The sequence below is a fragment of the Mustela putorius genome, unplaced genomic scaffold (assembly GCF_011764305.1).
Source record: "Mustela putorius furo isolate JIRA1106 unplaced genomic scaffold, ASM1176430v1.1 tig00003972_pilon_pilon_pilon, whole genome shotgun sequence".
Taxonomy (NCBI): Eukaryota; Metazoa; Chordata; class Mammalia; order Carnivora; family Mustelidae; genus Mustela; species Mustela putorius.
This window is the reverse complement of record NW_025422115.1, coordinates 25,659,014-25,684,968: the sequence shown is the minus strand read 5'-3', so window position 1 is coordinate 25,684,968 and position 25,955 is coordinate 25,659,014. Positions and strand designations below refer to the sequence as shown.

General features: G+C 61.9%; 2 protein-coding genes across 13 annotated transcripts in view; one reads left to right on the top strand and one right to left on the bottom strand.

Moving 5' to 3' along the window:
• Window positions 1-205: 205 nt before the first annotated feature.
• Window positions 206-10,857, bottom strand: GID8 (GID complex subunit 8 homolog). 5 transcript variants are annotated; one of them, XM_045070561.1, is made up of 6 exons: window positions 10,424-10,612; window positions 10,061-10,199; window positions 7,848-7,977; window positions 6,623-6,819; window positions 5,974-6,171; window positions 206-5,471 (listed from the first exon to the last, which is right to left on the bottom strand). In XM_045070561.1, exons 3-6 carry the CDS (start codon window positions 7,963-7,965, stop codon window positions 5,298-5,300), a joined length of 687 nt encoding a protein of 228 aa, XP_044926496.1. In that variant the 5' UTR covers window positions 7,966-7,977; window positions 10,061-10,199; window positions 10,424-10,612; the 3' UTR covers window positions 206-5,297. The 5 variants fall into 5 exon arrangements, with proteins under 5 accessions (XP_044926496.1, XP_044926499.1, XP_044926497.1 ...); XM_045070564.1 differs by lacking the exon at window positions 10,061-10,199 and adding an exon at window positions 8,921-9,006 and having other exon boundaries at window positions 10,424-10,536; XM_045070562.1 differs by lacking the exon at window positions 10,424-10,612 and adding an exon at window positions 8,921-9,006 and having other exon boundaries at window positions 10,061-10,296.
• DIDO1 (death inducer-obliterator 1) overlaps window positions 10,743-25,955 on the top strand; it is a 48,058-nt gene continuing 32,845 nt past the window's right edge. For 4 of the 8 annotated variants that reach the window (XM_045070544.1, XM_045070545.1, XM_045070540.1 and 1 more), the window contains exon 1: window positions 16,262-16,361. The gene's annotated coding sequence lies outside the window, so the exon portion shown is untranslated. Of the gene's footprint in view, window positions 10,906-16,261; window positions 16,362-24,471; window positions 25,852-25,955 lie in introns of those variants that run through there. The other 4 variants (XM_045070542.1, XM_045070541.1, XM_045070543.1 and 1 more) reach the window with 4 other exon arrangements.

The following is a 25,955-nucleotide window of genomic DNA, read 5'->3' as shown; positions in this document are numbered from 1 at the left end:
CCAGGGGCTGATTCCCACCCGGCCCAGCCCGCAGAACCAGCCCCACTGGGATGGAGGGGACCGGCCGGGCCTCCGCTGTGCCCCTCCTCCATGTGCGCAGGAACCAAAGGAGGCCGAAGCTATCTTCTGAGCAGAACCAACAGCGGCAGAGGGAAAGGAGAGCGACAGGCTGTGTGTGATTTCCCTGGACACCAGAAAGACGAACTTTATGACAATAAATGAATTTATTATTATTCTACTCGTGGAATTCTTGAAGGTTCTGGAACAGATCATTCTCTTCAAAGTGCTGGTGAGTTCAGTACGTGAGTCTTGAAAACAGCGCTGTGCAACACGTTTCACGCTAAAAATACGCCTGGACACCCAGAGACTACAGACTCGCTGGGCCCATGAGTCTGGAGCTGTGCAGGGACCAGCACTGCCCCCTCCCCCTGGGTCTGGGTGCTTCTGCTGTCTGCCCCTCCCAGCCCCCCGGGGCCCCTGTGGCCTAGCCGGGGAGTCCTCCATGGTCCTCCGGCTTGCTTCCCTTCCAAAAGCCAGTTGGGAGGAGGCCAGCCGCGTGATGCCTCGGTCTGGGCGAGCAGTCTGTCGCAGCGTGGCAGGGAGAGATGTCACAGCCAGGCAGCGCTCCGACACCGGAGTCCAGTAGTCCCAGGAGCAGGGGCCAGCGGCAGCCTTGTCTCCTCACCCCCAGCTCCAGATGGGAGGCACAGCCCCACAGCACGCAGCACACGGCACGCACGCTAGCCTGGGCTGCGTCCACAGCTGGGCAGGGGGCCGGCGGTGCGACCTGCTTCAGGATGTGCGGATAAAGCCACTGCCCCCGGTTCTCACTCCTGCCAAAGGTTGTGGTTGGAGCGGAGTGCAGAGGAGTCCAAAAGACATTCTGTGCCACGGTCAAAGTGAGCCCGTCCACCTGGCCTTCTAGCTGGGGCCTTCCCGCCCACACACAGGTGTCTCCGCCCCACCACATCCATGCTGCAACGAGAAAGACCTCTGGCCCACAGCATCAGGGATGCGACGACCAGCTCACCCAGACCGCCCCTCCCCGGCCGCCAAGGCCCTCGGGCCGCTGGAGCTGGGGCCTAATGTCCTGCGGTGGCCGAGCGGCTCAGGACCCCCCCCAGGGCACAGAGTCCGCATAGCCGCAGATGCCCAAGGCCCACGCCAACCCCGTCTCTACATCCACGGACGTCAATCATGACGAGGACGGGAAGAGAGCCTCGATGGCATCTGGGAATTAAGGCACAACATCCACGACAGACGGGCTTCATACGCCAGGGACTATGGTGCCAGCCAAACACCGCAGACGGTGTCGAGTGCAACCCACGCGCTCAGCGCTCCACGTGGGGACGCCCTCAGAACTGCGGCACGGCCTCCTGCGAGGAGGGGCAGGCTGGCATGAAGAAGGCCTCAGACACCATCGCCACCTGGGGAAGAGGCATGGGGAGGCTTGTTCTCCCTGCTCCGAGGTCCCGCTCCGAGGTCCATGCACCCGTGGGGGCCGCAGTCCATGATGCCGCTGCTCTGGCACGAGGCACCTCACTTCTGCACTCACTAGAAGGCACTGGAAAGCGGCCACTCTGCGTCTCTGCCAAGTGTCCCACAACTGCCTTCACACGAGGCGCGGACAACCTCGCGGCCCGTGGCACAGGCTCTACGGGGAGAAGCGCCCGGGCGCTCACCGTGTAGCTCCTCTACTCTGAGTGTCTGGAAAGACCCAGGAGTATTTAAAAAAATAACTTCTCAGGTTAAAATCATGTGGTAGGTGGCCCCAATCTATTTCCTTCACAAAAATGAAAGTTCAGGACCACCCTCTGAAGAACAGACGGCACACGGCACACGCACAGCCATGCACACGCGCCCCCGGATGGTGCTGGTCGGAGGGGACGGAACAACAGAGCCTCAAGGTGAGTGAGGCTGAAGCTTCCTCCTGCCGGCTCTCGCGGATGGGCTCCCGGAGGACCGTGTGTCGCACTGAGTTCCTTATTCTTATTAGAGTATCCCCAAAACCCGGAAAACCCCAAAAGACCTTCCAGGCAACCACTCTGAGCAAAACATAAGCAGTTGACCACGAATTTAAGAAGAGGCACCAAAAGCAACCTACTCTGCGTTTCTCAGAAGACGCTGTGACGGGCACACGTGCCCTCAGGGGCAACGCGGACTCGGAACCAGGGGCGCACGGAGGCTTGCGGCTGGCGATGGAGGGACACCAAAGTCACATGACTGATGCAGACAATATACTCTTAAATCCGAAAAAGCAACACATTTCTGAAACAGAAACATACCCGCTATAGAAACGAAGTGCATGGTCTCCAAATAACACATCAAAATGCCACACCACGGGGCTTCTGAGGCCAGACAGCCTGGTCCCCGACGACCCACTGTGTTCGCATCTCGGGGGGCAGGCACGCCGGCCTGGCGGTCCCGGTCTGGCCTCCCGCTCATGCTGGGACGGCACAGTAAGTCCCAGAAGCGGGTCCTGCCCCGCTCCCCCAAAGACACCACGGACTTGAACGTAAAACGTGCACAGTTCTTTCTGAGCCCCCGGCTCCGCCTGTCCCCCAAACCGACACTGTCCCAGGACACAGACCTCACGCTGCCTGACGAAGACTGTCCCCAGGAAGCACCCTGACCGCACGAAGAGCCGCCTCCTTCCTCCCGACGCTGCCCACACAGGGTCTTCAGTCAATCCTGAAGACCAGTCCCGAGACACATTTGCCTTTTCTAGAACCTGGAAACCTTAATCCAAACGCCCAAGTACATTAGCTCTCACTGGGTTTGCAATAATCCCAACGCCTCGTAAAGACTCCAAAAGGGGGCTGGTTCCTCACGCAACTTCACGATGTCGGGAACGCAGAGTCCCAGGGTATTCTCCAATTTTATTTATTTCAAGGCACTTTCCACAAGAAAATGTAAAAAGAATAAACTATGTAAAACATCACATTTTAATAAACACACAGCAAGATCCAAAGGAGATAAAGAAAAATTAAATTACACTTAAAGTTCATTATCTCGAAATGGCTTAACGTCGTCTGCCGGAAGACAGACCGCAAACGGCGGCCAACAGGAAAAGCCCGCAAAGCCGCTCCCGCCAAAGCGGGTTCCCAGCCAGGGACGGCACAGGAGGCAGGAAGCGCAGGCCCGCGGGGGCACAGCCAGGGCTCCCGGCCGCGCCACCCGGACCGCACTGGCGGCAGTGCCTGCTCACGACGCCACACACGGCCCCGACAGGTGACCGCGCGCCAGCACACTGTCCCACGCCGCTCACTCGCGCTTCCTGCACGTGACAAAGCCCGCCCGGGCCCTGCTGGCTCCTGGGTGGCTCCCGCATACAGGACATCCCGTCACCACGCACCTCACACCCTCTGATGAAGAACGGGTCAGGGTGATCACATGGAAACCAAGCTCGTAAATGACCTCACATACACGACTAAAAACACGCGGGGTCCTCCGGTGCTTTTCGAACGCGGGCTCACGCACACCTCTCTGCTGCTGTGTCTTCCAGCTTCTGCTCTACGTGATGATTTGTCGCCCGAAGATCCAAACCTCAGCTCTAACTTACCATGCTCAAGCCTCAGAGGAAACGGGCCCCAAGAAAGGTCCCATTTGGAGAGGACTGCTGAGGCGGTCAGAGCAGAAGCACGTCTGCTCCCTGGCGTCGAGAAGACCACCCTCCAGCCTCACAAAACCACAAGGGCAGAAGGGCAGTCAGAGGCCAGGACAGGCCCCTGAGCCCACACCATCTTGCCTCTGTGTCACTGACCCCCCAGGGCAGCCGACCCTGTCCAAGGCTCCTGCCCACTGGAGGAAACCACTGCTCCCTGAGCCGGCAGGAGAGGAGCCGACAGACATCACTTCACGCCACCACCCAGGGTTGCAGGCATGCAGGGGACAGGGCCCAGCCACCACCTGACCTACAGGAGCACCCACAAGCCTGCCCAACCTCGCCAGACACAAGAACATGTGCCCGGCAATTCAGCTGCCATGGGCATCTCCCTCCGTGAAGCCACAGGTGCTGGACCCCATCCCAGCACAAGGATCCACCCAGTGAGGACAGAGTCCCAGCCGCCACGGCAGCTGGGAGCCCCCACCAGGGGACGGGCACTCCTGGGCACTGTCACCACCACCTCCACGAGACACAGCTCTGTAACGATCGCCCCACAGAATCCGTGGCCAGTGACACCTGCAGTGAGGCCACACACATGTTCGCATCCAAGTCACAAGGGCCCCAGCACCTGCCCCAGAGGTGGGACCGGGGAGAGCGCAGAATCAGGACACCTGGGAACTCACAAACACCGCGAGACCAAAGCGCACACCGAGCTGCTGTGGTGCCAGCCTCCTGAGGTGAGCACGCGCTCCCGCCAGGGACGTCTGCGGCCGAGGCTCAGCCGTCAGCGCGGGTGCTCCCTCCCAAGCACACGGACCACACCGGGCAGAGGGGCCCTCCAGCCACAGGGACGAGCTGATGCCACTGCCATCACCACCGGGACCTAAGCCCCGAAAGCAAAAGGTTTGAGATGATTAAAACTTTTTAGAGGCCGTTTGGTCATTCTTGAGATCAAAGAGAAACCTTTATTTTCAACAAAACTGCCTAGAAGAGAAGGTTCATTGATCCACCAGGAAAGAATCTCTCACCACAACCAGCACCAAAATATATATTTAAAAAATTAAAAAACACACAGCCCCACCCCTCAGGCACACATCTCCCCAAAAGCCACACAACCCAGACCAAAAGGGGAAACAAATCAAACTCAATGCCCTCACACAAGAAAAAAGTCTGTGAATTAGGATTTACAAATTTATATAGTCTTTCCTATGAAAAACAAAAACGAAAAACCAAGGGGTAAGAAACAACTTCTGCACCGAGGCCTGGAGAGTCTTAGGAGATCTGAGAAAACGGACGCTCTGCCTACAAGCTAACAGAAAGCAAAATAACAATCAGTGCTTTTCGCAGATTTGAGCGGGAGGCCTCGGCTTCACAATATTCCCTCCTGACCGAGCACTCGGCCGGTGCGATCCCCCGGGAGCCGGAGGCAGGAGCGCCCCGCCGCCCGTCCGCACACGCCCTGCCAGCAGAGTCTGCATCACACTTCCAAAGAGACAGTGCCATTCACGGCAAGTTTTCCAGCGCTTAAAAGGGCCACTTTTCCCTTTAAAAAAGATGCCAGGTCAAAAAAAAAAAGAACGAACGAAAGGGAGGGAAGGGGAAGAGTTCTCTACTGCAGTAAAAACGTCTCCGTCACAGACGGCCGCTGCGAGGAGTCCAGGCTGGGGGAGCGCGGGGCCACTGGCGCACTCTACTTGGGCTCCTCGATCACACCTTTGCTGAGGTCTGTCATTTTGGGATATTTGACTTTCTTCTGGTCCAGCTCATTCTGAGCCCAAAGGAGGAGTTTCAGTAATTTGGCCAGCTTGGGTGTTGACTCCCGATTTTCATAATCTAGGACAGCTTGGTTAACCTCGCTCCACACCTAGAAAATAAACACATCCCATAAAACCACCACGCGCGCAGAGCACCAGCGAGAGGCTGCTACCACGTGCTCTTCGGACTTCCTGGAAGCCGCTCTTACAGGCCGAGCTCGCACGCGACGCCGGTCACCAGGAGGCCTGCCGGCAGATGGGCCCCACACACCCCTCGCCCAGAAGGCGTGCGCGGGTGCGGTCGGCACCGATCACATCTGGCCTGGGAGACGCTTAAACTGATTGAGTCCCCCAGGTGGCCCGAGGACACCTATTTCTAAGTCTCTGAACAAAGAGAAAGATTATGACAAAGGAGAAGCTAAGAAAGACTTTGGAAAATTGTACGATCAGTCACAAGGCTCTGCTTCGGGCCTCGCACAGTGAAAGACCCCACGTCAGGGAAGGAGAGCTGCCGCCACGACCGTGCGGCACCGGCCCAGAGGCGGCCGCTGTGGTCTCTGAGCCCTACCCCAAAGGCCGGCAGGGGGACAGAGGACCCCTCGGCGGGCTTACCTTCTGCCTCTGCATCATATGAAGCAGGTCTCCAAACGGCGACTCCTCGGGGTTATCGAAGGCCAGCAGGGCCAGCGTGCGCTCCATCTCCGTCAAGCACTCCCTGCTCTCCTCGCCCTGCTCCGCCAGCTGCGTCTGCGCGAACTCCAGCGCCGCCTCGGTCTCCCGCTGGCGGATCAGCTCTATGAGGTGCTGTTGCTGGTCACCGGCAAAGGCACATGGGCTTACACACCGCGTCCGGCAGTGCGGCACGAGTTTCTAGTCAAAGGTCACCTTAGAGGACAACCTCCCAGCATCCCTGAGTTACTAGAGTAACGTTTTTTAAAATTTTATGTATTTGAGAGAGAGACTGAAAACCCCCACGCGGGGTGTGGGGGGGGCAGAGAGAGAGGACGAGAGAAGCACCTTACAACCTTGGGATCATGACCTGAGCCTTAACCAAGGATTGGGTGCCTCAGCGACGGAAGCACCCAGGTGCCCCTAAATTAGCATTCTTAAAGCAAGAAACATCTTCTGAAATGCAAAAAACCACAGCTACCTGAAACCCCTTCCCCACGCAAACGAACACATACTGTGGGAGTGCAACTTAGCCCCGCGACTCTGAAGCCCGCACGCAGCCCGCCGCCCCCGCGCGCAGCCGGCCGCTCACCTGCAGGTGGAAGTAGAGGTACCGGTTCGTGTCGAGCAGCTCGGGGTGGAGGCTGTTGATCAGCGCGATGGCCTCCTGGATCTGGCCTTTCAGGATCATCTCACGGATCTTGATCCGCTCGTCAAGTGTTTCTAAGTCCACACTAGGTTCAATCCCAGATTCCATTCGAAACTTCTCTGCTGCTTCCTTAAAGCCCTCTGAAAATGACAACCATCTCCCGTGCTCAGAAAGCTACCAAGACGCGCTGCAAAGCGTTTTTCACCCCCGAAAGCCCACTCACCTCCAATAACCTTCAACATGACCCGCACTTTCTTAGGGTCTGGTATTAACATCTCTGTCACCTACCAGTTGCGCCCCATAGAGAAAATGCAAAGAATGAATTTCACTCCTTCGCACCCATCCAAAACACCTCTCCCCCACCAGCTGGGGCGAAAACGAAGGCCACGAAGCCCGTACGTCATGGGCTCCTGAACGAGGGCTGCGGCCCAGGCCCAGAGGCAAGGAAGGTGCAGGTCTGTCCCAGGCATGTGTCCCCCAGGCACATCTGGACACAATGGCCTGCCTTCACAGATGACAGAGACCTGGTCACCCCTGCCTCTCAGGAGACCATACTTCTCCTCAACACCCAAGCAGAGCGTGTGCTGTCCCCCAACCCCACCCGGCCAGCAACAGGCAGACACTTCCCCGTTGCCTTTCAAATGACGGTCGACGAATTTGGGGAGGGGAGTGCTGTGAATCACAGGAAGGAGACTCCTACCGGGTTCAGTCAACCAGATTTCCTGATCGGGCACAGAATCACCTCTTCCTTCCCAGTAGCGAGGAGGACTGTTAGTTAGAGACCCCGTCTGTTGGTTTCGTAAGCTTCTACCTTTCCCCCCCCTCTTTGGAGTTAGGCGCACCTTCTAGAGACAGGAATTTATCAGACTGGCGCGAAGAGATCGGCCACCTGGGACTTTCAACGGACTTCAGAACGTTCTTACGCATCGTGATTAACTGTAAACACGTCACCGGTCAAGAAACAGGTTTTCGCCTTAGAGCTCAGACACCCAGAGTAACACCCTCCTCTCCAGAAGACCTCGTCTTTACTACACTGATCCGCGAATTTGCTAAATCAGCCTGGTGTTTTTTCACAACATGCAAACTAGCTAACTTCACCAAAGATCGTCGGCGGTACAGCTCTGACCACGGGCACGTCCCCCGGGCAGCGTCTGGCTCGGGACGTTACCTGTCACCAGGTAGTTCATGATGAGACGGTTCATGTCCGCGCGCTGCACGTGCAAGTTATTGAGTTTCTCCAGCCACTCGTCTTTTGAGATTTCGTCAGGCTTCTCTGCGTAACTCATGCCGACGTGTTTCTACAAGAAAAAGTATTTTCAAGACCAGTGAAGATGCCGGGAACGAGAGACACAGGACAGGAAACACTCCGCGGCACGGCCATCGGGCAGGACGGGGACAGAGGGTGGCTGTACTTGTGAGCACGGCACAACCCAGACAGCGGTCAAGTCCCGACTTGGCGCGCAGGAAACAAACCTAACACTGGTCTCTGCTAAACTTCGATTAAAAAAAAAACCCTTTAAGAATTCTATGACAACTGTGATCGTTTCAGAGATGAAGACAGCTACACGGTGTGAAGTGACAGAGAGTGGGCGGAGTTAAATCTGGAGGACGGCAAGTGCAAAGAGCCTGATGCCCAGAGGCAGTGCGGGGACCAGAAAAAAGGCTGGGATGTCAGGAGACAGGTTGTGTGCTAGGGAGAGCCAGGAGCCTCTGAACTGCCAGGTCAAGAGGTGGGGCGCGTCATACTAAGGCCGTAGAGACTCAGGAATTTAGATCAATTCCCTTCTAGGCAGAGGGCAGCCACGTGAGAGCCGGGAGTGAGGAAGCGTGCACTCTGACACAGAGCCCACGAGAAGTCCGCTGCCAGACACTCGCCGGACCGACCAACACTGAGGACCGCGACAGAGACAGAGCTCCCTCGCAGTCTCGACGCTGCCGTCAGGGCAGACGGGAACTGCAAACGTATCTGGCCCTTCTGCAGAGCTGCTCCCAGGCCAACAATCCCGCCGCAAGACTGAGACCCTCAAGGCTCCCCACTGAGCACCAGACACGCACGAACCCACTCAAAGGACCACCGCTCAAAAAGGCAGAAACACGGGAGCCCAGCTGTTCATTCGGTAGCGGCACGGACAGACAGACTGTGGTTCACAGAACCACAGCCCCAGGCCCCGAACCCTTAGGCAGTTATGTTTCGGAATTAAAAATCCTGCGGACCTTATAAAGCCTGTTGGCACAACTCACCTACGTCACAGGACACTCGCACTGCAGTCTGGGGCGGCACCCCACGCTAAGTACTCCTTCTTCGGGGACAGGTCTGAACACCCACACTGAGTGAAACACAAGTTATTAAAAGCTTTCACCAACTCAGATTTTTTGCCACCCAATAGTTCAAACAAACAAGCACACAAAACTTCTGGTTTTCAGAGCTATGTGGATGTCAGGATTGCCGAGCAAGGATCAGGATCGTGGGTCCCCCAAGAACACTGACTGCAACAGCCACAGGGGCGACTCCCGCCCGCCAGCGGGGAGAGCCGGGCCGCGGCACAGCTTGCAAACAGCCCCCGCTGCGGTAAGCGCGGGGCTGGCCTGCTTCAGGGCGGCTTCCGCGGGAGGGCAGGGCGGACAGCGGCCCGGGAGCCAGCGGGGCTCTCTAGACGGCAGTCCGCCGTCCGGTCCTCCGTAAGCAGTGGGTGCCGCGGAGCCGCGGAGCCGACGCCGAATCAAGACCTTCAGCGCGGGACGCCGGTGGCCAGCGCCGAGCCACCAGCGAGAGCCGGGCCAGGAACGTCAGAGTCAGAGCAGGCCACAGCGTGGCGGCCCGCGAGCCCGGGACGGGCACACACTCGCACACACTCGCACACTCACACTCGCACACTCGCACTCGCACACCCGCACACGGCAGCCCCGAGCCGGGCCTGAGGCCTGGGCGGCCGGGAAGGGCCACAGCCGCGGAGGGAGGCCGAGGAGGAACAGGTTCGAGCGGTGGGGCAGGTCTGGGCCGGTCTCCGACGCGCGGCCGGACGCCCCGCAGCCGCCCCGCAGCCGCCCCGCAGCCGCCCCGCAGCCGCCCCGCAGGCCCGGCTCGGCGCCGGGAGCGCGCATCAGGCAGGCCCCGCCGCACGAGGACGCTGAGGGCCAGGAGCCGGCCGAGGAGCGCGCGGCGGAGCGCCCGGGCCAGGACCGAGCCGCGCGGCGCCCGGAGCAAGGCCGCGGACGGCACGGACCGCGCTCGGGCCGCGCCGCCTCCCCGAGAGCCCCGGCCTCCCACCCCCGCACCGGGCGCCGCCGGCAGCGCCAGCCGCTCGGGGAGCCGCGACCCGCCCGACGTGGCGCCCCGAGAGCGCCGCGGGCGCGCAGCCGACGGGCCCCGCCGCTGCTCACCCGGCCGGCGGGCTCCGCCGCGCGAGTCCCCGACGCCGCTGTCTGCCCGGGCGCGCCGGCGCGGCGTTTCGCGGCAGGACCGGCGTTCCAGCGCGCGGCCAGCCCGGCCCGTCGGAGCCCTCGCCCGGCGCGCTCTGCCCTGCGGAGCAAACACCGGATTACGCGGCGGCCCCGGGGGTCAGCGACTCCGCCGCCGGGACACCGGGGGCGGCTGGACGTGCGGCCCGCTCGGACCTCGCAGCCGGCACAGCCCCGGCGCCCGCCCGTCCGCCGCCCCCGGCCCGCGCTCCGCCCCGGCCCCCGCCCCGACGCGCCCGCGGGGAAGCCCGGCCCGGCCGCCTGCGTCCGCCGCAGCCATCTTACCGCGCGGATCCCGCCTCCCGCGCTGCGCGGTCTCCGCGGCCGCTCGGGGGGCCGGGCCGAGCCGGGGTGGGGGCGGCGGCGAGGCGCCGAAGACCGGAGCGGAGGCGGGAGCCGCGGCGGAGGCGGGGGCGAGGGCGGGGAACGCGAGGGCAGACGCTCCGACGGCCGCCCCTCCGGGCACCTCCCGCGAGATCGCCAGAGCGCAGGCGCACGATCCCGCAGCCAATCAGGAGCTCCCGCGGGCCGGGGCGGGGCGGGACGCGGCCGCCGCCCGGAAGCGCGGGACTCCGGCTTCCGTCCTTGCGCAGAACGCCGCTCGCGGCGCCCTCGCTGTACGGGTTGGCGCGAGAGTCAAAAGGCGTCGGCCGACCCTGGACAAGATGGCCGCCGTCGAAGTGTCGTTGTGGGGGAACTTCGCGCCGCGACGGCGACATCTAGACTGAGTCGGAGGCCAAGGTCCCAGCTTCCTTTCCGTCATGTGTGTGAGCTCGGAGGGCAGGGAGCGGGGGGCGGGCGCCGGTGCCGCGCGCCGCCCCGAGGTGGGGGGCCCTCCCCGCCGGGCGCCCGCCTTCGCGCGGGCCCGGGAGGAGGCGGCCGAGCGCGCCCGGCGGGGGTCTCGGCGCTGTCGGTTGGGGCGGGCCGCGGGGGTCGCCCGCCCGGGGAGGCAGCGCCCGGCGCTTCACGAGTGGGCAGAGACGGGCCTGCCCTCGGGGAGCGGCGCGGGGGTCCGCGGCCGCGCGAGGGCGGGCCGGGGCTGCGGGCGCGCGTGCGGCGGGGCCGGGCCGGGCCGGGCCGGGGGCAGGCGTGCGGCGGGGCCTGAGCTCCGGGGCGGCGGGGCCCGGCGCCGGGGGGAGGGGCCGAGGCCGTCCTCGGCCGGGAGCCGGGGCTCGCGGGGGTCGTGACCGCGGCCTGACCGCGGCGCCTGCTGCGGCTGCTGCCGCCGACGGCCGACCCGCGGGCCCGAAGTTCCGCCGCGAGCCCAGGCCGCGCGGCGCTGCGTGTCGGTGGCGGGGCCGTCCGTCGCGACGCGGCCGTCTGTGCCGCGCGGCTGTCCGGCGGAGGGCGCGGGCGGCCGAGGGCTTCGAGGCCCCGGCAGAGGCGCACACGCCCAAGCCCGAGCGCCGCGCCCTCCGGAGACCGACGGCTCCGCCCGAGGAAGCTTCCCGCGCCGACTCCCGGGGTCGCGGCCGCACGGCCCGTCCCGCCGCGGCCACCGGGTCCCCAGCCGCGCAGACCCCACCTCCCCCGTCCTAGGTGGACGCCCGCAGCGCCCCCGTGGGCAGCGCTGCCCCGACAGGGAGGCCGCCCTCTGCTCTGGGAGTGCGTCTGCCGGGGTCCCGCGCCCTGCTCTCCCGCAGCCCACCCAGCGGCAGGGGGACCTCGCCTTCGGGGACCCCCTGGCGGCCCGGTCCGGGCGAGCACGGCCGGAAAGCTCCCCACGCCAGCCCCTTCCCCGCCGGCCCCTGCGGTCCTGGCGAGCGGAGGGGCTTCCCGGTCGCCCTGGGGTCGCCCTGGGGTCGGCAGCTCGGCAGGGTGGGGAGGCGTTCCCGAGCGGAGCGAACGAGCGCCCCGGGTCCGGCCGCCTGGAGCGTCTCGCGCCGCGGTGGTGCTCACCGAGGCCTGATAACGGGTCAGCGTTCGGCCCAGACGCGGGAGCTTCCCGAGCTTGGTTGAGGACGGAAGGAGCCAGCGAGCGAGGCTGACGCCGGCCTTCCCGACCAGCGCTGCCCGCACGGCGGGACCTTCCCTGGAGAGAACAGAGGCGGCCCTCCGGGACCGACCTGGGCCTGGCGGACCCCTTGACGGTGGTGACCCCCGCGGAGGAAGAGCCATCGGCTGGGCAGTGGGCCGGAAGGGGGAGGAGAGGCCGGCATCGGTGGTGCCTGCGGGGTCGCAGTGAGCGCCGAAGGGGGAGAGGCGGCCTGCAGGTGAAGCTTCTGCGGGGGCAGCCGGGGACCGCTGAGAGGTGTGTTTAGAGAAGGCCCTAGAGAGGAGGAGCCGCGAAGTCCAGGGTCCACACGGACCGCAGCAGATGGCCGTTACCCAGAGAGCCTGTCCGCTAAGGCGGCAGAGAGGCTTGACCGGACCGGGCTGAGGCGGGCTCCGGGGACGCCCCCGGGTGGGCAGTTTGAGACAAAGCCGACAGCCGCGGAGCACCCGCTGAGAGCGGCAAGGCCGTCCGCTGGGCCTCCGGGACAGGCGTGGTCACAGAGCAAGCAGCTCAGGGACACGGCGGGAAGGCACGTCAGATGGCTGGGGTCCCGAGGTGAATAGGGTGAGGGGGACACAGACGTGCGTTGAACACGTTCGGAAGCAGCAGGTGAGGAGAGCAGGCCGCGGGTGACATCGATCCCGTGAAACGAATTAAACTAATTTAAACTAAATTAACTTTCGCTAAAGCAGAAGGATTTGGTCGCTGAAGGGAGGGAGGATCTCCGAGCTTCCGGCGGGTGTGTTGGGGTTGACTGGGTGGGACCAGCACTGAACAGGGGACACCGGGGAGGGTCCCGATGGGAGGAGAGGCTCAGAAGTCAGGAGCTCATTTTGCACACGTTAGGTTTTGAGGTGCATTTGAGGCATCGGGTGGAGTTAGGGGCACACGTGAGTGCAGGGACCCAGGTCTGGGCACAGGTAAATGTAAGCACGGCCAGGAGGGAGCTCCCGGGTGGAGAGTGTGCGGAAGGCGGACAGAGGCCAGCCTGGGCCAGGGCCCGGAACCCTCCGTGCCGCTGGGAGTCTGGGGGTGTGGGGTACCACGAAGGACGCTGGGCCACTCTGGTCGCCACTTTGGGCAGCCACCGGGCGGATAGGAAAGAGGCAGGGCTGTGGAAGGGGAGCTGCCGGGTGGCCGAGCCTCCACTGTTCTCCAAGTCTGGGCAGAGAGTTTTGTTTTAATAGATGAGCAGTCCTGCACAGGGTAGTGTTAAAAGTTTGCTAGTCTTAAAAGAGCTTTAAAGCATTTTTTAAAAGGGGAAAGTATTTGGGGAATGAAACACACAGTGCTGCGTGTACTCAAATCCTAGACTGCTCGGGAAGCCGGCCGCGGCCGTGTCTGCCAGAACAACGGCATTCCGACGGCCGCTTTTATCTTGTTCTCAAAACCTAAAAGCATGAAATCAAGCCCATATGTACTGGAGACCCTGCTTTCAAAGAGATTTGGCTAAAACAGACCTAATTCTTCTGGATAACGCATAAACTGATCCATTAGTGGTGCCCAGGGTCATTGCCACACAAGGCAGTTGGCACCAAGCGGTCACCAGCCTTAGCTGCCGCTTCTCACGGTGTGCTGCGTCTCCTCGTGCAGGTGTCGAGAGTCAGGAGGAACTGTGTGACTGTTCTGCTGCACACATTCAGCTGCTGGGTGGCTCAGCTGAATTCTAAGACCCGGGAAAGCACGTTTAATGGGGTTTTTGATGTGCCCCCCTGCCCCCTGCCTGATTGTATTTCTGAGACTGTACCATCGAATCAGAAAGCACCGGCTCAAAGTTTCCTGGCATGCGTAAAAGCCAGAGCAGGTACCTCCTGGGGTAACCGGACCTGTGTACAGCGTGGTGTTTCCGTGGGGCGTGGGGGCCGCATAGCTCGCCGCTGCCCACTGCTGAGCCCCGTTGAGGTGCTGGTCCTGCACCCTTCAGACCTGGTGAGTCAGAAGTTGATGTACACGTGAGTTAGCCTTTCTCTTCTCAGTTAGAATGAAAGCACGGAGCTAGCGCACACACACACGTGCACACACACGTACTATTTCCCGCGCACACTTCTGTCTGTACATGTTCTGAGGATTCCCGCCCCTCCTCCACAAACCTAGCCATGTGATCGTGATCAGGTGCCGGATGGCGTGGTGCAAGTCTTGACGAGATTTTCCCAATTCATACGCACATTTGCTCTTTTTAGAAACACGTGTGAAATACTGGTTTTTGGTTTTTTGACTTTAAAATTCTCTTATTTTCTCCAAATGCCTGCTTTCTGTTGGAATGAGAGGAACTTTCGTATGTCTGACAGATTCCCAAGAGTTTTCACTTCTCTGTACCCCCATAGAAGGCAGCATCCTGGCTTCCCGCCTCCCTGGACAGATTGGGGGGATGTCGCTTCTCCCTGCGTCTCTTACAATTTAGCAGCCGTTTGTTTGATTTGGAACTCAGAGTCGTGGTGTCGAAAGGGTCATTTGTGTGTACTGATGTTGTCAAAGTCCAGAATAAAGCTCGCTGGGTGCGCTCTTGAAACTCCAGGGCTGAGTCTCCGATCCTCTTGTCGGCACTTCCTGCACACGTCCGCGCTAACCTTCAGCACTCGGGCCCCACGCACACCTGTAGGCAGAGCCCTGCTCCCGAGGGCCCCCCAGGCAGCAGACTGGCGCCCTGAGACTTACTGGTGGTGACGAGCAGCCTCTCACCTCAGGGAGGCCCCTCCTCCTCTGTCACGCACCGTGTGTGATTAGCCCTATCAGCCTACGTGGGCACAACCGCTTTGCTCTCACTGCTTTTCTGTCGAACTCTGGCGACAGGCACGGCCTTGTCTGGCGTTTGTCCTGGATGGCGCTTTAGAGACTTGGGAGGAGAAAGCAACCAGAAAGAAAACACAGTTCTCATGCTTCGCACTCATTAAAACACTGGTTTCTTCCGAAGGCGACTTTTCCCCTGAACTCACAGCGCGATGCCGCTGTGAATGGAGTAAGTGGGCGCTGTGGAGTGTGAGCCCAACACTACTCGCAGCCGTTTCTCCGCGTGAGCACCTGTGGACACGGGCAGGACGACAGGAGAGCACGTCTGCATCCCTTGGTCTCATATACACTTCTTCCTACCTTGATTTAAGATAGTGCCCCCAGCCCCTGTCCTGGTCCCCTCATCCCACAAGCACCCACGTGATGCTGCCCCTGCCTCCCCGGAGTTCCGCCTCACCTTGCACGGCCATTGATGCTGGGTTTGCTTCCTTTAAAGACCCTGTGCGGGGTTCCCGTTCATACTTCTGACCTGGGAGGCCTCCTGTGATCCTCCCCTCCCCCTGCAAATGAGCCCCGTTTTACAGTGGGCCGCCCCGGGTCACGCTGCTTGTTGCAGCTGCTGTCCCCTTACGCCTGCCTGGCCTCTACACCCCCCGCTCCCTGTATCCGGGGGCAGACTTGGAAGAGTGGACACCCCAGCCCTGCCAGATTCCAGGTCGGTGGTCCTAACGGAGCCACCGCAGCAGAAACGAGCTGCGTTGTAGTCCTCGGGAGGAAGCCCACCGGCTCTGCCGGAAACGAGCGGGGCTGGGGAGCCCCGGAGGTGCTCGTTAGAGCATCGGGAGGCCCTGTGGCCTCTCTGACAAGAGCCCGGGGCTTCCTGCGTGTGTGGGCCGCGCTGGGGGGGCCGTGGAGTTGCCTACGTCATGGGGGCTACTGCAGCCGAGGAGCTCCTGCCCTCGGGGCAGAGGCGTGCGGTGCGCACAGTGCCCCGCGCTCCATCTGTGGCGTGTCTGGGGACTGGCCGGGGCCGAGTGAAGAACATCCAGGTGGAGGGCTGTGACCCTTGGCCGGACCCCCTTTCCCTTTCTGGGCAGTGACCGTCCCCCCTTTCCTTGCAGGCCCTGCGGGGCGGTCGTGCGTGCGGGGACGAGCGGCGGGGGGCCGGCGTGCTGCGCTCCGAGTCCCGCAGAAACTCAAGAGCGCGGCTGGTGGCCGTGGAGCGGCGCCCCTGCCCCGTCGCCACGACGCCGGCCCAGGCCGCGGGGCGCTCCCGGGGGAGGGCGGGTCGGCCTGCGGCGCCGCGCGGCCTGGGGTCCGCAGAGCGCAGGCGCGCGGGCGGGGCGCCGGGCCTCCTCCCTCCGCGCGGGGGCGCTGCTCAGGGCGCGGCCGGCCCTTCTAGCCCCGAGTCTCGGTGGCCGGCGCCGACCCCGCCCGCCCGCCCACTCCGCGGCGCTCCGAGGAAATGGCTGCGGGACCCCAGAGGCCTGCGACCCCGCGGTGAGTGGCGGCGTCCCGGCCGCCGGGCAGGGGAGGGGGCGGCCGCCGCGGGGCCTCCCTCGGGGGCGGGCGGGGGCGGCGGCGGCGGGGCGGTGCGGGAGCCCGGCGGCCGCGCGAGTCCGCGCTGCGCTGCGCCGAGAGAAGATGGCGGCGGCCGCGGGGCGGGCGGAGGGCGCGGAGGAGAGGCCGGGGGCGCGCGGCTCCCGGCTCCCGGCGGCCCGAGGCCCCGGCGGCGCGAGGAGGGCGCGGGGGACGCGGCGGGAGCGGGGGCCGCGGGGGGAACGGCTCCTCCCGCCGAGTCGGGGTGCGGGCGGCGTAGACGGTGTAGACGCGGGTGCTCCGCTTCCCGGGTCGCGGGCGTGGCCGGAGAGGCCCCCGAGCTCCGGTTCCGCCGCGGTCGGCGCCCGCGGGCGTCGGGAGGCCGCGGAGGGGCGGTCCGGAAGCGGATGCGGGTGCGCGGCCGCCGGCGGGGCAGGTCGCGGGGCGCCGCTGCTGGGGCGGGGCGGCCGTGGGAGGTCGGCTCGGCCTCGCGGCGCCGGGCCTCGGGGGGGCGCGGGGCGCACGCCGGCCCCATTGTGTCGCGGCCGGTCGTCTCGGGGCAGCCGGCCCGGCGGGCAGCGTCCCGGGCAGGCGCGCCCCGCGGCCCCTCTGCGTCCCGGGCGGTGGGCGCCGGACCCCGCCGGTGCTTGCGTCCGCTGCCCCCGGCCTCGCAGCCGCGTCCCGCTGCGCCGCGCTCCCGGCCAGCCGCCTCCTGGGCCTCGGCGGCCCCACGCGCGTCTCCGCGGACGGACCGAGGCCTGCGGGCCCCTCGTCGCCGCCGCGCGGGGCCAGGTGTCGGGCTGCGAGTCTGGCTCCTCGGCGAGGAGCTTGAGGTGGGCCCCGGGGTCAGGGTCGCCCGCGAGTTCCGCTGAAGACGGCGCCGGAGTCCGTCGGCCGCGGGCGCCGCCACCCGCGTCCTCTGCCGCGGAAGGAAGGAGACGCGAGCCTGGTGCGCCCGACGGGGCTTGCTGCTGGGGGTGCGTCGGGGCCCGGCCCGGACGCACGTGCCGCCGCCTGCAGAGCCGCGGGCCCGGCTGAGACCCGCTGCCGGGGGGGTGCCGTGGCCGTGCGGCTCAAGGCGCCGAGGCCCGCGACCTTCGCAGGGCTCCGCGGTGCTCCGGGCAGATGCTCGCCGCACCCCCGCCCGCCGCGTGTGCTGAGCCCCTGAAACGACCTGAAACGGCTGGGCGGTCCCGGGGACAGGTGCAGCGGGGGCTTGCCGGGACGTCCCGGCTCCTTCCATGGAATCCGGGGCCGGAGTAGGTGCGGGCATCCGCGTAGGACCAGCCCACGGTGCCGCTGCCTCCAGCAGCAGCGCCGGCCTCTCGGGAGCTTCCCCCATGCGCCGCCCGAGGCCGCTGCCAGCCGCGGGGCCAGCTGTGTTCTAGGCACCTCCTTGGTCCTGGTCTTGCCAGCGCGACCAGCGAATTCAGGTGTGGTTGGCGCTTTACTGCCGGTGTCCCCCCAGAGCTGTCCCTCGGCATTCCGCTAAACTCGCCTTACTTCCCGCAGCGGAGTTCTGTCCCGTAGGAGGAAAGTGTAGTCGCTCTGCTCCCTCCGGTGCGGGCTCCCAGGGTACCGGGCTCTCCTGCCCTCTGCTGCCACTGGCGGGCCTGCGTGGGCATCACCGTGGCTCCCCGAGGAGACGCTTCATGTCGCTGGGGTCATGCCGCTGGGCTCGTTGGGGCTCGGAGGTGCGTGCATTCAGGGTTTCGGGCTGGAGTCGGGACTCGCCTCTGCTTGGCGCTGGAGCTTCCAGCTGTTGCTGCGCACGCCGAGTCCTTCTCCCACAGGGGAGCGGCTCAGGGACCGGCTCGCTCTGCGGCTTGGCGTCGGCTGCTCGCGCCCCCTGTTCTGGTTCTGTTTCTGCTGAGGTGGTCCGTTTCCCTTTCTGCGCTCCTCCGGCCATCTGGGTGGCGAGCGGAGGTGGGACGTGTGTGCAGGATCCGCCGGAGATCACTGGTGTCCTTGGGTCCCTGCAGTGCGTGCTGTCTGTCGTCCAGCCTTGGTTCTTACGTGCCCGGTGGACTCCGGCAGCCCGTTACGGAGGGTGTTTTCTTAAGTGGAGTTTCTCGCCGGGGTGTCTGGTTGCTTACGTGGCAGGGCCCCTGAGAGTGGCCGTGTGGTCCTCGCGTCACAGGATGGGCCCTAACTCCGTTAGGAGGACCGTGCTTTACTTTACGGTGGATGGAAAGGGTCTGAATCGGGCTCACTTGCGCTAGGCGCTCACAGCGCTGCTTACAGCCGGCGCTGTTCCGGAGTGCTGGTCCGCAGGGCCCCTTGTTGCACGGAGTTGAACCAGTAGCTGCCGGTGTCTCGTCAGGATTCTTGTAGCCGGGGCTGTACAGCGTGCTCCGTCGGGGGGCAGTTACCGTGTGTGTGACTCGTGAGCAGGTGTGTCTTTGCGGATCCGACTGCGATGCTGTGGCTTTGTCTTCCATATGCTGATGCGGACTTGTAAGTGGTGTTTAACACACCTTTATAAGAAATGGAATGAGCCCACCCCCCAGTGTAAAGATAGCTTTACCGTGTGTCGGGTCACAAACACAGAAAACTAAAGTAACAGAAGAAAAGCAGCAGAAACACCAGAAATGGCCCCATTCCGAAGCCCACGCTACAGCTGCTCCCCCATTCGTGAACGTGGGTGGGTGGGTGTGGCAGGATGTATTTAGGGAGTGTGGCCACTGCACAGAGCTGCCTTGTCACCAGTGCTCTTCACTCGCACAGGACTCTTCCATGGCAGTGGCTCTGTGGTTCGTCACCTTTTACTTGCGGCCTTAAAGAATTCCATTATGTGGACGTTTCTCGAGTTTGTTCCCCCAGCGCTGTCCTGGTGATGGACATCGGTTTGTGTCCCTTTGTTTAAAAAAATACACATATGTGCATGGCTGGGAGCTCCCTTACAAACACGCCTGCCCGTCCCCAGTTCTCCGAGGCCGGTCATGCTTGGTCCATGCAAACAGGAATGTTGCCTGCTCTGCCCCTTGCCAAGTACACAAGGGAACCTTGGTAAATACCTGTAAAATGACCCTCGTAAGAGGGCCTGTCTCTCCAGACGCCCACCCACACGGATGTTGTCGTGTCCAGAGATGACACCTACTGCTTACCGCTTGCCCACCCTGTGTGCGCGCTGGCGGCCGCTCGGCACGGGGCAGCCTCCCGTGGCCTTGGCAGAAGTTGTGTGCTCACGGCAGTGCACATCTCCCAGGCAGGAAGGCGCGGCCCAGAGGGAAGCCCGCCTGTTCAGCGCGTCCACCCGTTACGTTTGCAGCTGGGTGGGAGCTTCCTGCCGTGAAGCCCGTGCTCTGGGCATCTTCTGCCCCGCTGCCCCCCGAGCCTCCCGACGCCGGTCCGCTCAGGAGAGCTTCCCCACTTGCGCCTGGGGTGGGGGCACTGCCGGCTGCTGCGGGCAGGACCGGGACGGCCCGTCAGGGGCCCCGGCACCCCAGGGAGGTTAGCAGGGCTAAGTGGACCCTGATTGTGGACTCCTCAGCTTTGTTAGATTGTGGCCAGGCAGGCTTCCTTTTCACAGCGTGGGTTCTTTAGCAGTAAGAGACCCTCTCTGCCCTTCTCGCCCGTGCGGCAGAGAGGGTGGAAGTGCGGTCCCGCTGTCAGATTGGGAGTCTGGAAACTGGTACAGAATGTCCTCTGATTCTGTCACTTCTCCGTTTCACCTGGGACCTTGTCCACGACCCCCCCCCCCCAAGAACAAAACTAGGCATTGAGCTCTGCTAGTCTCAGGGAGAGAGTGGAAGACCCCACGTGAATCGCAGTGGCTTCCTGACTTGAGGTCCTCAGTCGCGATTCTCGTCTTCTGGCCTGCGGCCTGCATTTCTGACAGCGCCACTCGGGAGGCAGGTGCTTGGGACGCAAGGCCTCTGCGTCTTCTCCAGAGCACGCGGTCTGCGAATCCAGGCGGCGGCCATTTCATCGTTGGAAACGAGCGCCTTCTCCATGATCTCTGGAAGCTGCTTGAGGCGGGGCAGGGGCAGGGTGTGGAGGTGCTGCGGTCATCTTGGGCCTACTGACTGGGAGGGCCAGGAACGGCTTTGGCCTTCAGAGAGCAGCCCTGTGAGGTCACCCACCGGCGGTCCCCGGGGACACCGCGGACCTTCTGTTTCTGTCCTCACATCTGTTGGTGTTACTGGGCTTGGCGTGGAAAGAGGCATGCAAGCTTCCTCGTTTTTAAGTAATAAAACTTCATGCGTTAGCACGAATAATGCTGTATATAGAGACTGTCTTCTAAGACAAAACCAGTAAGAGCCGGAGCATTGTTTTGCACACACTCGGACTTCTGGCTTAGTTGACAACAGCTGGATTCTCCGATCTGCACCCAGAGGCAGACAGTGGTAACGTCACTGTCCTCCAGCTTCTGGAAAGCTCTGCCGTGCACTCCTGTAAGTGCCGGTGAGAGAGGCATCCGTCTTTTGTGTTTGTGCAGATAATTTGACCTCAGGGACCTCCCCAGAGGCCTGTGGACCTAATTTTGGGAACTTCAACTCAAATTGTGACTCAAGTTGCTTCTGCTAAGAAAAGAGAACTTCGCGAGAGTTGACTCTCAACTTGAACACCTGCGGAACTGGGTTACTAGTAGGAAGATAGACCCCCTCTTTGGTTTGTTGTTTTTTTTTAATCGACTCAGCTGTGTGTTGGCTTTTTGCAAAGAGCCTGACATAAGGACGGTTTGTGATTCCGGTGCGCACCTCGTTCCAGTAGACCACCTGCAAGGGAGCAGGAGACCCAGGGTGCTGGCTGGGTGGTAGGGCCCTGAGACCTCTTTTGGCCTTAGGTCATGTGGCCTGACTGCAGTCTGAGCATGTGAGCGGCCCTTGCGTTGGTTGTAGGATGTCCTTTCGCGGGGGCCTGCCCTCCTGCTGCAAGGAAGCTGGGGGTGAGGATGGACTGTATGGACTGGGGACTGATCCGGCCTCCCGTGGTGTGAACCCAGGAAACCACAACAGGGTGTGTGGTCCAGCAGTGCCCACATTGGTGCTGGGAGTGCCAGCCAGCTACCCATGGGGACTGCTGTGGGTATAAAAGCAGTAGGGCGGCCAGTTGGGCAGGAGTCTTCCCTGGAAGATCAGGGTTCTGAACAGCTGCAGGACCTGGAAACTCATTCTGAGGGGAAACGGCCCCCAAAGTGCTGAGCAGGGACGACTGGCACTTGAATGTCATACTGTCCTGGGAAACGACTGGCAGCGCACTCATCCCATCTGTGAGCACACACACCCCTGTCCCTCCTCTCTGTTGGGGAAGGAGCAGAGGAGCCTCTGTCTGGGAACCTATCCCGCTGTCACTCTTCGGTACTTAGCAGTAGCTGGACTTGTCCCATAGGGCAGATTTTTAAGCAAGCCTAAGAACCTGTGCAGTTCAGGGGATCACAAGAACAAGGCGGTGGCCTTGTCTCTGGAGCACCAGTCCCCCAAGATGTAGGATTCCTGTAGTCCCTTGCAGTATTTAAGACCATGTTTTTATCCAGAGGCAAAAGGGGAGCTGGCTCTGTATGCTTGGGCTGCTTTAACAAAGACCGTGGGCTGGGGGCTGATAGAAAACCCACGTACCGGGGCGCCTGGGGGGCTCAGTGGGTTAAAGCCTCTGCCTTTGGCTCGGGTTATGATCCCAGGGTCCTGGGATCGAGCCCCGCATTGGGCTCTCTGCTCAGCAGGGAGCCTGCTTCTATGTGTGCGTGCAGTCTCTCTGAAAAGTAAATAAAATCTTCCCCAGAAAGATCTCATCAGGAAATTAAAAAAGAAGGAAAGAAGGAAAACCCATGTATTTCTTACAGCTCTGGAGGCCCACAGTCAGGGTGCTGGCGTGGTCAGGTCCTGGCGAGGTGTCTTCAGGGTTGCAGGGGAGGAGAGCTCTCAGGGCTCTTTTCAAGGGCACTGACCCCATTCGTGAGCTCTGACGTGACGACCTAAGCGCCTCCTCAAAGGCCCCATCTCCCGGTAGTGCCATCACCTTGGCAATGGGTTTCAGCGTGAATTTCAGGGGCTGGGGCACTCAGCGCAGACCACGGCCAAAGCCTGTCCGAGGTAGGAGACCGCACCATGAAACCGAGAACAGCGAGAGCCGCCTTTCCTGCTCCCTGACCTTGGTAGATGTAACGGGGCTGTTCTGCTACCTGACGCCCACGTAGAGCTGCCCACCGAGCTCACGAGCCTGTGTCCTGCAGTGGAAACTGCCCAGAGAGAGGCCGGGGGCCCCTTGCACACCCCGTGCCGAGCCAGTGTCCCAGCCTCACAGCGGGGCCTGGCCGGACACTAGTCCCTGAGAGGCTCTCAGGTAGCACCTTTGGCTTTTTGTCCGCATACGTGTGAGCGCAAGGTACTAAAATTTTAAACCAGGTTGTTTCTGGGTTTCTCTCTATATTCGTCTCCTGAGAAGCTTACTGTGCTGGGGAGACCGTCACCTCATCGGAAGAATTGTAATAATGACCCTGTTTCTCGGGAGCAGCAAAACTTTGAATTAGCTGTAAAAGCTCTAAATGTAACACAGTCAAGTCCAGTTCTGGGTAGATGTTCAGATAAATGAAAACTGGATTTCTTAGTTTACTTTGTGGGCCCAAACCTCTCCTGTGCGGGGTCAGAGTGCAGGCGCGTGTTTGCGGCTGCAGACCTCCAGGGCGCAGGGGGAGAGGGAGAGCCTCGGGCCGGTCCTTGAGCCGCCGGGGCTGCCGGGGCTGCCGTGTCGGGCGGAGCCGTGGGCGGGCGCTGGTTAGCGGCGGTTCTAGTGATGGGGACTGAGGAGGGTCTTCAGTGGGGCAGGCTGCCTTCTTCAGTAGTTTGAAGAATTTCGCCTCTTGGCAGCCTTCATCCCCCGCAGGGAAGGGTTAGTTGGGGGGCACGCGACCTGCAGTGCGACCTGCAGTGCGAACTGTGAGCTTGGGCGTGGTCGGTCCTTTCAGAGTCTCCCTTCACAGAGGCGGGAAGGAGGAGGCCGCGCTGCGACACGCGCGGCGCGGGGGACGGGTTAGAATGTTCTGGAACGGCGGAGGGTGGGGAGGGGGTTCCGAGAGACCGTGTGGGGCCCCGGTGGGACCGCCACGCACTTGCGTGTTTCCTTGGGAGGGGCCGCGGCTGCGCGCTCCTGGTTGTCCTGCTGTGGAGACGGGAGCTTCCTTGTGGTTGCGCGGCCCAGCGTCTTGGGGAGCTGCGCTTGGGTCCGCAGAGCCGGAGCGCGCACGGTGGGCCCTCGCCGGCACTTCTGGAACTGCGCCTTCAGCTTTACAAGAAGGGTTTCAAGTCCCGCATCACTGACGCCTAACAACTGTGGAGCTTTTGTTTTTAAGAAACCACATCTGGCGGCGTAACAGTTTGCAAAGTTGGAGACTCTGAAGGGAGGATTTAGTGCTTTTAGAGCACTTCTGTGGAAGGAGATGCTTGGTCCCTTCTGATACTGAAGCACAGAGATGGGCTGTTGCTTTGCACGTCTCCGGGGTGTGCTTAACTAGTGGGGGTTGACGAGCGCGTCTCGGTGTGTCCCCGGGACGCCGGGGCTGGCACGGCGGGCACCGTAGCAGCGCGACCCGCGGAAGCCGGTCCGGACAGCGGCGCTCCCCTGTGCGGCGTGCTGTGTGCCGCTGAGCCCCAGTTGGTCGTGGAAAATGTGCCGTTTGTCCGAGCGAGTCCTTGCAGAGGCGGCAAGGGCTGTTAGCTCAGTCGCGCCCATCACTCAGCGTCCTGTCCCGTCGCTTCAGGGTCCCTGTACCCAACGGGCAAGGATGTGCAAAGCCCTCCTGTACCCAGAGCAGGCGAGCCCGCCGGAGGAGCCCTGCGCCGGCCCGGCCCGCCCCCCCACGGGCCAGCCCTCGTGCTGCGGAGCGTGGACATGACCTGGGTCTCCAGGAAGCAGCGGACGATACTTGTTGCTCGTGATAAAATTCGAGCTTTCAAGTGAAAATTACACTTTTGAAAAGCTCCTGTCCGCCCTTCACGAGCTTGATGGCTTCCCGGTCACTAACAACGTTAGAGGGATGCTCCGGTCGCTCTGGTTCAGGTCATGATCCTGCTTCTTGGCTCCCTCTGCCCCTCCCCCCCCCCCTGGTCTCTGTCTCAAATAAAATCTTGGGAAAAGGAAAAAGAAAAGGACATTTGAGGAGGTGGTGGGGCATTAACAGCATGTGTCTTTGTTGCAGTGCCGTGTGCCGTGCGACCATGTCACTCAGTGATGTGCCTGCCACACGGGTCACAGGGTTGCGAGTGTGCGCGGTCCCGGCGGGCAGCGCGGAGGCGTGGGCCGCTTGCAGCCAGGGTCAGGTCTCGGGCCCCTGCGTGGCGGCTCTCCTCGTGAAGGTGGTTGAATTTCAGCTCCATGTTCAAGAACACCCACAGTTACCTAAAAACTTTCTCAGCCATAATTTTGGAAAGACCCCCGGTCCTACACGAACAGAAGCATTTTGGAACCCCCGCTTCTAAGGGTGTAGCGGAGGCCGGAGAGCAGAAGCTGTGAGAAGCCGCGCGTTCCAGATGGTTTCCCGGCCGCGGCCGCCACTGCTCGGGCTGGGAGCGGCCTGGCGAGTGTGGTGGCCGGAGGTGGGAGCTTCCTCAGCGGGCCGGCTCCGGCTCCGGCTCCGGCTCCGGCCGGCTGGGCCCAGACGCCGCCCTGACCGAGTGCAGGACAGCTCCGTGTTCTTCCGGTGCGTTCCGTGTGCGCCGCCTGTTCTCTTCCCAGTGTCAGGGACGGCCCGGGTCGGCGCTGCTTACCCTGGTGTGACGTGGGTCCCTGAAACACGCTCCCTGCCCCGCCGAGGGGCTCGGCGTGGGCTTCTGTTGTTTGGTCTTGATATACACGCTTTTGTTGCAATTGCTGCAATTTTTATTAGAATTTCTACTTTGAAGAAATTAGCAAAATGTTGATTTTTCAAAGATCAAGTTAAGTGAATCAGATGATCTGAAGTGATTTGATCTGTTCTGAAGTCCCACTCACAGGAGTAACTAGACTTCCCGTTTTCCTTTTTTAATTCATGCTTCGGAACTCGAACCCAGGAATGTGTTTATTTCTCAGATAAATGTGTATTTAGATTTTTCATTCCTGAGTTCTTTGTTTTATAAACACTCAGTGTTAGGAAATACAGAAGTAAAGTTTATTTTTCGTTTTAACTAGGAAGGAAAGGCATCTGAACATTGGAGCCTTGATTTGAAATGCATTTACCACGTTTGAGAGATTTGAGGGTCGTGGTCGTGGATTTGGTTAGTGGAATGGGCACCGTCTCTTTAAGAGGAGATGCCTTGGAATGTTTGTTTGTTCTGGGGTCCCTAAGGAGACCACAGCTGTTCCCCACCCGGAGTGCCCACCTGGAGGCAGGAAGGCAAGAGCGGTGGAGGGGGGGCTCGCCAGGGAGGGGTTGGGAAGGACCCTGGGGGCCAGAGGGTGACGTGTGACGTGTGAAAAGAGCAATATTGAGGACCTGTCCAGGAGCAGAGGCCTGTTCGGTGCACATTCCAACTAGGTAGGAGTTTTTTGCAGGACTATAATTTCGGAGAACTTTTTTAAATGCACATAGATGAAATGTAGCACATCAACATCAAGTAATTACGAGTCTCCTAAAGTCTT